This window comes from Clytia hemisphaerica, unplaced genomic scaffold (assembly GCF_902728285.1).
Source record: "Clytia hemisphaerica strain Z4C2 unplaced genomic scaffold, Clytia hemisphaerica genome assembly, whole genome shotgun sequence".
NCBI classification, from domain to species: domain Eukaryota; kingdom Metazoa; phylum Cnidaria; class Hydrozoa; order Leptothecata; family Clytiidae; genus Clytia; species Clytia hemisphaerica.
In genome coordinates, this window is record NW_027103889.1 from 1 (window position 1) to 10,151 (window position 10,151).

Here is a 10,151-nt window from a genome sequence, read left to right on the forward strand (position 1 = left end):
CAGTGACCAAGTTACTCAATGCCGGCCAAACAAAATATTATGATCGTTGTTTTTGAAATTGGTGACCCGCTTGTACACTAGTGATTTATCGCCGTTTGTCGGTAGGCAAAGTTTCGAACGCCACAATGGTTTCTTTACGGGTACCAATTAAAAGAAACTTCCACCAAAGATGGCAGATATAGCTTGTTCCAGGGATATATAAAGGTCAGTGAACCTACCAGTACAGAGCCGAAAAAATCTAGCGAACTCATATGATGTCAAACACCCGAGCTTTTTTGGGTGCTGCCGTATAAAAGACTATGTCATCAATTTCGTGAATTATCCTCCCAAATCTTGCGGAGTAAACTGCAGCCGGGAAGTATTTTTGTTCCTTTTTGGCGCTCCTAGCTCCAGACATACCAGTACTACAGAACATTTGAGTTTAAAGTCCCGAAGAGACGAGAGAGGATTACGTGAAAACAAGAAAAGCGCTAGGTTCAATGAGTCATCCCAGAAGCGACGCAAATCTCCCGGGGTGGGGGGGGGTACTCAATGAAATATTTTACGTGTTGTCTCAATGACTTTCTTTAGAGGACTGTGTTAAACAAAATTAACAAAAGCACTAAATAGGCCTCGATTAGTCTCGATGACCCAAAACAATATAATACAATAAAAATATCACACTCCCACGCACGAGGGGAGGTCACGTTCGTCGATGAATTTGATTTTCACTTCTTGATTGTTCTTGTCATCACTTACTCGTGAGTGATGATACTCAAACGGAAATAGTTTATTGATAGGTCTTCGGAGAATTCCGTTACCGTATTTGTTTACAACGACGAGTTCGGCTCCGCGAACTTTACCATCTCTTCCTCGTAACAATTTACTCACTCTACCTCTCCTCCAATCATTACGTTTAACATTTTCCTCATTGATTAAAACGATATCATTCTCGTTGATCATTTCGCTTGAGTTCTTTCGTGCAAGTTTCTTGTGTGTTTCCCTCAACTCGAGTAAGTATTCTGTTTTCCAACGTTTCCAAAAGTGTTCAATTGCTTGCTTCGTGTTTTCTGACAACTCAAAACTGTCACTGTTGTCGTTTGTTGTATTTGTGTTACGTCCGAGACGTTTACCGTATAATAGATGATTCGGGGTGAGAGGTTCTTCTGTCAATTCGTCATAGATGAAGGTTAAAGGACGGTTGTTGATTGTTCGTTCAATTTCAATCAATAACGAAAGGAATTCATCGTACTTCAGCGTTTTGTTGTTCAAAGCTTTACTCAAACACGTTTTCACGGATTTCACAAGTCTCTCTGTAAACCCATTGCCAAGGTGCTTTCTCGAGGCTAAACTTCCATCGAATTTGACAATTTGTAACAAAGTTTTGTACGTTTTCTGCAGTGAACGTTGAACCTTTGTCTGGAAAGATTTCTTCTGGGATTCCTCTGCGATTCATAAATCTCCTTAATACTTCAATGCACGACTCTCCACTGTAGTCTGTAGCAATGTCTAAATATACAGCCCGACTGGCTTGACATGTGATCAATGAAATCCATACCTTGAACTTTTCTTTCGTTTTGTCGAATACATTATACACCAAATATGGACCGCAATAATCGATTCCAATGTTCTGGAAAGCGGCACCAACTTGTAGTCTAGACTTTGGTAAATCGTAAGATTCTGGATAACGATAAGCTTTACCACCATGTTTCTTGCAAATCGTACATTTGTAGATAAAATGACGGACGCGTTGACGCAATCTTGGAATTTGAAATTGGGATCGTAGTTCGTTCGTTCAAAGTTTCACGTTGGCCATTATGCATTACCTTGTCGTGGGCTTGCTTGATCAACAAATCAACAAGTGGACTGTTCGTAGGTAACCATATTGGATGCTTTGCGTCAAAGGGAATTGGAGCATTGTTCAATCTTCCCTTCCATCTGTACACTTCCCCTCCAAGGAAAAGATTTTTTTCTTCATTTCGTCTGGAATACCTCTTTGGGCATCCAATAACCATTTCTTCTTGGCTGATAGCAAATCATCAGCATTCAAAATATTCTGTTTGTTTATTTGTTTTCTTATTTATTTGTTTGTTGTTTTTTATTTTTCCAACAACGTATGTTCTCCACAAATTTGAAGACATACCCAGTAACACGTAACAATTGTTCAAAAGACCGAAATCTTTGAACGTCAATAATTTCACCAAGGTTGGACTGAGCTTCAGGTATAGTTATCCACTCAGTCCCATCACTAATATTGAATGAAAGGGTATCCTTCTCCTCAGGTATATTTAGAAGATTAGGACCCTTGTTGACACCATCACTAAAAGGTTTGAGGTTTGTTCCCGTCTTCTCAGGTATAGTTAGAGGATCAGGGACCTCAGAAAAATTTGTCACCGACTTTCAAACGAGGCCACTGAGATTCAGGCATAATTAGAAACTCAGGACCATAAAACCATAATTTACAACCAGCTAGACGTGCTGGCTTAGACCCCCGGGACGCAATGTCCGAAGGATTTTGCTTTGTAGCAACTAATTTCAGTTCAATCGAGAGAGGTTTAAAATTTCGTCTAATCTCATCAGAAATATTCTTAATATATCTGTCTTGTTTTCTCGAAGTTTCAATGTTCTTGACCCAACAGTAAGCAACACTACTGTCAGTCCATACAGTAAATTTTTCAAATTCAAAGTTCATTTCTAAGTGTCTCTTAACAACATTCATGAGACGTGATACAATAAGTATAGCTACCAACTCCATTCTGGGTGTCGTCAACTTCTGGTCATCAGGTTTGGTTTTTGATTTCGTCTTGATTGGATTCACGTGTGACTTTGATGTGACGAGGCTTGTCTTGATATCACCATCCTTTGATACGATTCGTGTGTAGATACAGCAACCATGTGCGTCGTCAGAAGCATCTGAGAAGCCATGTAACTGAATTTCCTTGACATTTTGTTTAACACTCGAATAAGCTCTTTCGACTCTGATCTCTTGTGTATACTCAAAGTCTTTCACCAAATTTTGCCATTCACAAAGCAAATCACCGTCGATGGGCGTGTCCCAATCAATTTTACTTAGACACAATTTCTGAAAATACAATTTCAACGTTAACACGATAGGGTTTATCAGTCCTAACGGATCATAAATGGACGCCAATGCTCTCAACACATTGCGTTTCGTCGGTTTCAAACTCGCTAAGCTTTTGAGTTGGAAACAAAGTTCGTCAGATTCTTTGTCCCATGTAACACCAAGGACTTTCGTTTTACCCATCACAGTAGGGTTTTCGGTTTCTCCGTATTTCGATTGGAGTTTGGATTCAAGTTCCTTCGAGTTGGATTGGAATTTTCTCAGGTTAAACGATGCTTTCGATAAATGCTCTTTCGTTTTTCTCGACAAACTCTTCAGCTTCAGCAACAGTTCGTTTGCTTGTTGTCAAATCATCCACATGTAGCGATTTGATAAGGTTGTTCTCGAACTCTGCGTCGTTTGCTGTTCTGATATGATGTTGTAGGGTGGCATTCAAAACGAAGGGCGATGCGTTTATCCCAAACAAAACTCTGCACATCCGGTACTCGACAATTTCGTTTGCTTCAAAGTTTTTAAAATCAATTTTGTCTGAATTTTTGAACCATAAAAATCTAGTAAGGTCTCTCTGTTCGTTGTTTAGTTTTATGTGTAGAAAAGCCTTTTCAATATCACCGACAATGGCGACTTTGTCTGTTCGAAAACGTAGCAAAATTTCAAAGAGATCTGTATTCAATGGAGGACCCGCCTCTAAACATTCATTCAAAGAAAATAACTCATTGTTATTTGCCTTTGCACTCGCGTCATAAACAATGCGTACCTTTGTTGTTGATTTTTCTGGTTTGATAACAGCGTGGTGCGGAATGTAATGTGTTTTTCCAACCTCTTGATCATTTGGCGCTTTTTCGATAACACCTTTTGTTAACTGTTCATTGAAAATCTTTTGATAATCTTTCAATAATTGTTGATTGTTTTCGAAGCTTTTTGATAAACATTGAAGTCTTTTTCTACACAGTTCATAATTGTCTCCTAGCGACCAATTCTCCTCTTTGACTGGATATGTTGCTTCATACATTTTCTCTTTCTCGTTAAATTTTAATGAGTTCACAAACTCCTTCACAAATTCACGTTTTTCGGTATCAAAGTTTTCACATTTTATTCCAAGACTCTCCAAGTCCCAGAACTTATCAACGGTTTCAGATAATCGATCATTTTCACTAATGACGGCTTTCAAAACATGTGAGAAAAAAATTCCGGACGAAATCTTTTCTTTTAAATCAGCAGGACCACTCAAAACGTATCCCAACGACGAACTTAAAGCAATGGGCTGGCCAGACTTGCCAGTAACAGCACCTTCAGTGTGTATAAAATCCCAATAAAAGTTTGAGCCAATCAAAATATCAATATCGATGGCTTTTTCATGATTTGGATCTGCCAGGTTTTTAAACCTTTCAAATGTTCAAAACGTTTTTGACATTCGACTGTGTTCTGTCTCGAAACGGGTTGACTGATTTCGGATACGTAGGCTTGCACAGGAACCTGTCCTTTCGAAGTTTTCACGTTAAATTCGACCAAGGGTAAGGTTTTGACGGTTTTGTTGTTTCCGAACGATTGGATACAAAGTTCCTTTTTTCCAATTTGCTTTAGATTCAGCTTTCGACTCAATGTGGGTGTAACATAACTCAACTGACTATCAGGGTCAAAGAAAATTCTACTTTCGGCGGACGAACGATTTTTCTCGACATTTTCGATTTTGGCTTTGGCTGTTTGTAGCAAAACGGTACACGAACTGCTTGCTAAATTCGACTGAGTATCTTCTGGCGTATCTTCCTCTTTCTTGAAGGTTTTACAAATACTGCTATGATGATTTTTTCGACAATGATAACAACTGCGCATCGATCTACAACTTTTACTATCATGTCCTATTTTCAAGCACTTGAAACATCGTTTCTGTTTGATGAGAAAATCCTTTCGACTTTCTGGTTTCGATATCTTGGAACATTGATAGGCTTTGTGTGAAGCGTTTCCACAGTAAACGCATGGAAAGGTACGGAACGGTTGTCTTCTTTTGCTGTCTGTAGGACGACCGGTACTCATTAGGTTTTCGTAATTTTCGACACCTTCATTCTCTGTAAGAAGGACCTTTTCTCGAGCTTCGACTTCTTGTTGTAAGGCTTCGAGTAACTTATCGATTGCCCATACATCCTTTCCGAACTTTCTAGTCAACAACAATTTTATTTCTTGAGGCAATTTCGACATAATAACTGGTGCGAGCATAGGGCCGTAACGTTTCTCCTCCAGTCCGATTCCACGAAGATTTCTAATTTGAATTTCGATGTTGTTGTATTAAGCATTCTCAGTTCTTTGATATCGATAAAGTTTGATGTTGTTTCTAAGTTTAACAATTTATTCATATGCGCACTAATAATTATCTGTTCGTCACCGAACCTTTCTTTTAACATTTTGAGCGCAATATCGTAATTTTCGTTAGATAATGTTATACCTTGGATGCAAGATTCCGCTTCTCCTTCAAGTAAACTGGTGAGGTATGTCATTTTTTCGACGTTGGTCATATCATCTCTCTGATGAACGGCACAATCAAATGTATCGAAAAATGTTTTCCATTTCAACGGATCTCCATCGTAGGGTTTCAAACTCAATTTGGGTAGACGAATATCAGCTTTCCGCTGTTTCTCTCGGGTACTTGTGACACTACTATCACTAACAGCAATTTTTTGGGTTCTCTTTTGACAATTCACTTTTGACGGCTAAAATCAACGACTCGACTCGACGCTCAACTTTGGAACACTTCTCATATTGTATTCCCCATTTGCTCTTCATCGTCTAATTCATCCACGATGTTATCCGTAATCTCAATGATAATTTGTAACTTTTTATTTAAAACTTTACAAGTGGTTTCAAGAGCGTTTTGTTTACTTTTAGCATCCTTGTTCCATTCTTCGCACTCCAAAATCAACTTGTTAACATATGATGTGAGAGCGTTGCGCTTCTTGCCAAGTTTCTCAACATCAACCATTTTTCAACTTTTATTATGTATTTTCTTGTTTCGACTTTTTAATTTTTATGTTTCTCTTCTTTCTTACAATTTTTTTTCTCAACACTCACACACTTTAACTATTTTCTTCTCTTTTTAATATGCGGCACGTGTGGACCATGAAATATTTTACGTGTTGTCTCAATGACTTTCTTTAGAGGACTGTGTTAAACAAAATTAACAAAAGCACTAAATAGGCCTCGATTAGTCTCGATGACCCAAAACAATATAATACAATAAAAATATCACACTCAATCAAAGAACGACCATACGTGTAGCCCAAAATTAGGCCTTTGAAATCGGACCCTTACATTGCAGAAAAATATTTGCAAAATTTTGAGTGAAAAAACGACCCTTACGGTGCATCTTCTTGAAAATTTTCGACTATTTTTAGGCAAAATATGGTCAGATTTTCGAGATTTTACACCCTTAGAGTGCAATTTTTCTCATCCTTGCTGATTTCGACCCTTACAGTGCACTTTGGGAAGCTTTGAAAATATATAATGGGTCAGTAACCCGGGCAAATCTTAAGGCTTACGCTTTTTCTTGCTTAAGAAAGATTACAGTATGTGGCCCCCAAAACGACGATCAAATTTGAAACTTCTCTCAAATCTAGAGGAAAAGAGATTTTACAAAAATTTTTGCTGCATGAAAACCTTTAACATCTCTACTTTATTTTCTGGAAGTTCTTTTTCAAAATTTTCAATTTCACAGTATTTTTCAATCGCTTAAAGATAGGTAGCTTTTTTCTAATGGCCCCCAAAACGGAGGTTTGAAATTTTAGGGATTTCTCGAGATATCTTTAAGATATGAATACAAAATTTTGACAATAGTTTTGAAATATGATTTAGAGGGATTTGGGCATAAATTTATTTGATAAAATTTTTACAGTATACCCCTGGTTGTCAAAATGCAGGTTTGGGGCCCCCAAAACGGAGGTGTAGCTAAAATCAAATTATTAAGCCCGGTGGTAAAAGGGGGAAAACTATGAACATATTTGTGTTTTCCCTGTGCTTACCCGATGGATGTAAAATTTATGATTTTATGAAATATTTCAAGATTTCAATATTGCAAAGTCCAAACTGAAAATTTAGAAATTTTCAAAATGACAATTTTTGATTTAACAACGTCTTAATCAAGTTTTTGAAAAACAAATCTCTTTTGAAAATAGTTCCATTCATGTATGGAATATGCTGTGAAAATTTTAGAAAAAAGCTTAACTGAAACTGAAAATATTAAGCTTTAAAGATATTTTCTCCTATATTTTGCAAAAAAATGACAGAATTTGCCGTTTTTTGCTGATTCAGCAAAAAATTTTATATATAATGTTAATTTTTTGTTATGAATTATTAACTCAAGGTGATAGGAATAGAAATCCAAGATTTTTGCTTTTTCTCATATTTAGAATTTTCGGTTTTGTCAATGCTGATTCTAGGGCTCCAAAATACTGGTTGACCTTCAAGATGCTATATCTTTTACCCAGCCTCTAAAGTCACAGATGTATTTGCATTTTCTGAACGGCATTAGGTGTAGAAAGTTTCCTATACCCCGTTTTCATAACTTATTTTCAATATCCAAGGAGCTAGAGTGAGTTATATGCAGTTTTTATCCAATTTTGGTGTTAAAATATTTCCTTTAGACGCAAATATGTTATTTTGAATCCGTCTCAAACCAGCAAAAACATGCATATTTTTAAGTATAACCATCATTCTTTCAAAATAAACAAAAATCGTTTAATTGGCCCAGCGATAGCATATGGGCCTTTCATTAGCCCTTTGCTGTTACGCTAGGGTCTCCCCTGTGTTCGCGCATCACACGGGTTTTATGGCTTACAGGCTAAAAGCTTCCATATATTCAACATGAACCCGACTGGATGTATTCGTGTTTAAACGAATTATATAATATGTTTAGTTATATCAAAAGTAAGTAAGTATATTATACTACGCTGTTTGCAAATTGTATATTATACTACTGCATTATACGTTATGGTTGTTCTATTATCATTCTGTTATTATGCAATGTTAGATATAATACAGTCAGGAATACATTCAACATGAACCCGACTGGATGTATTTGACTGGAAAGGATAACGAAAAGATAAGACAGGAATTCCAATTATTTAATTCCAAAGGAAGTTAATCAAAAGATGGCTGATGACTGCATCCAAAAGACACAACAAACTTACGTTGAAGCTTGGTTTCTTCATTAATGCCAGCATGACACAACTATTTGATTCATATTAAGATTTGCTCGAGTATTAAAGCGAGCAATCAACTTACCTCCTAGCTACTGGTACAGTACAACTTTTTTACAAGAAAAACAAGTCAAATCAATATGAAATAGTGGGTGACTGGCTGACTGGAAATAAAATTTCCAAAAAATCAATGGTGTTGAATCATGCTGGCAGATGATTATGATCTTCATGCAAGTTTTTACTACCATTGTTTACATTTTGTATTGACGTTATTCAACAATGGGCCATGATGCCAACATGATGCATGAAACACCATGAAACTTATTGGACTTTTATATGATTATGACAATCTGATTATCATATCAGCTTTGGGTAGAATTTTATCACAGATGTATATATGTATTGGGCTCTTCCAGTTAAAGTCCGTTATAGGGGGGTGGGCGACTACAGCGGAAATCCGAGGCAAAATGTTTTTTTGAAATTCCTGGGTTTCCAATACAAAAGCAATTGAAACTCCTGGATTTCCGATACAAAATCAATTTTTTGGTGGAAAAATCTGGAATTTCCGATACCTTTTTCAAAACTTTGACAAATTATGTGGAATTTCCAAGGGTTGAAATAAAAAATTAAGCAGAATTTCCAAAGCACTTTGATAAAATTGACTGGATTTCCGAGTGCTTTTTTTATCTGAAAATTCCCGTCATCCACCCCCTATATCAAATTTTTTCTGGAAGAGCCCATTGTATGAAATACTTATTGATATACAGTTAAACAAAATTGATATATGGCAAAAACAAAACAGAGCAATTGTTGGATTGGTCAGGTCACACTATAAAAGTCAAACTTTCGAGTCAATATCATATCCAATCAAACAGAATGGACAATCAAATTGAATTGCAAATTTCCTGAAGAAACTCTATATAGATTTGATTGCACTTTTGGTATCATTTGAAGGTCTAAAGGTCCAGGCAAATGGAATGCTTAAAAACGACCAAAGATATTTGAGATATGTGACCTTCCAGGCTTCCATGTAGCGATTCGTTCGATAGACCTTTTTTCAAAGAGGCCACCCTGTTGAATAATTATGTAGTCCAGCAGAAAAATAATGATAAAACCATGCATAATTATTACTATAAACATGATAAAGTAATTATGCATGGCTCTATCATTGTTTTTATGGCTGGACTACATAATTATTCAACAGGACGTCCTCTTTGAAAAAAGGTCTATTACCGATAACTTTACAGATTTTACTGATAACAGTCATTGTTTACCAAAATCTAGATTGGTTTAGGCCACAATTACATATAACTTGTGTTTGTCGTCCGACCGACTGATAATTTCTCTTAATTTTCCGATTATTTTGAGTCAGGAAGTCGCAAAATTGTCTGAATTTGTTAACAATTCCATCCTTCGCTTCACCTGCCATCTTTACTTCAATCGCACATTTCATTGTTTTATGGGAAAATTCTTTTTCAAAATATAACGGAGATATTGAGGTCAGGAAAAAATTCTGGGAAATAGCCTATTCGTTGGTGCATGTCGATCTAGGTGGGTGTCTTCTCCCCTGAATATTTTTTTCTTGAGAAGTTGTTCTTCAAATTAGTTTTCAACGTTGGCTTGGTTCAAATTTTTTTCATCTATGGCTCAAAATTTTGGTAATTTCTCATAAAAATGTTACCTTAAAGGAAGAAATTTTGGCAGGATTTAATTTGGCAGATGGCCGAAAAAGTCTTTTAGATGGAATTTAATTTGTCGGATGGAGGAAAGAACTAAATGTGGCGGGAATTTAATTTGGCGTTTGCAGAAAAATTTGTCCCTTAAAATGGCATAAGAAACAGCAAAAAAGCAAAAAAACACCTTAAAAGAAGAAATTTCAAAAAAGTTTAATTTGGCAGGAATTT

General features: G+C 36.4%; 3 protein-coding genes across 3 annotated transcripts; all 3 read right to left on the reverse strand.

Moving 5' to 3' along the window:
• Nucleotides 1-738: 738 nt before the first annotated feature.
• On the reverse strand, nucleotides 739-1,994 carry LOC136808556 (uncharacterized; the record flags this gene model as incomplete). The annotated part of the gene is made up of 3 exons (XM_067065085.1): nucleotides 1,806-1,994; nucleotides 1,538-1,690; nucleotides 739-1,374 (listed from the first exon to the last, which is right to left on the reverse strand). Coding segments are annotated over exons 1-3 (978 nt in total), but the record flags the coding sequence as incomplete, so codon positions are not given.
• A 362-nt stretch (nucleotides 1,995-2,356) lies between these two features.
• LOC136808553 (uncharacterized) lies at nucleotides 2,357-3,244 on the reverse strand. Its single transcript, XM_067065082.1, has one exon. It carries the CDS (start codon nucleotides 3,242-3,244, stop codon nucleotides 2,357-2,359), a length of 888 nt encoding a protein of 295 aa, XP_066921183.1.
• Nucleotides 3,245-3,326: 82 nt separating this feature from the next.
• On the reverse strand, nucleotides 3,327-5,553 carry LOC136808554 (uncharacterized). Its single transcript, XM_067065083.1, has 3 exons — nucleotides 5,447-5,553; nucleotides 4,447-5,318; nucleotides 3,327-4,351 (listed from the first exon to the last, which is right to left on the reverse strand). The coding sequence occupies exons 1-3, from the start codon at nucleotides 5,551-5,553 to the stop codon at nucleotides 3,327-3,329; spliced, it is 2,004 nt and encodes a 667-aa protein (XP_066921184.1).
• Nucleotides 5,554-10,151: the final 4,598 nt, after the last annotated feature.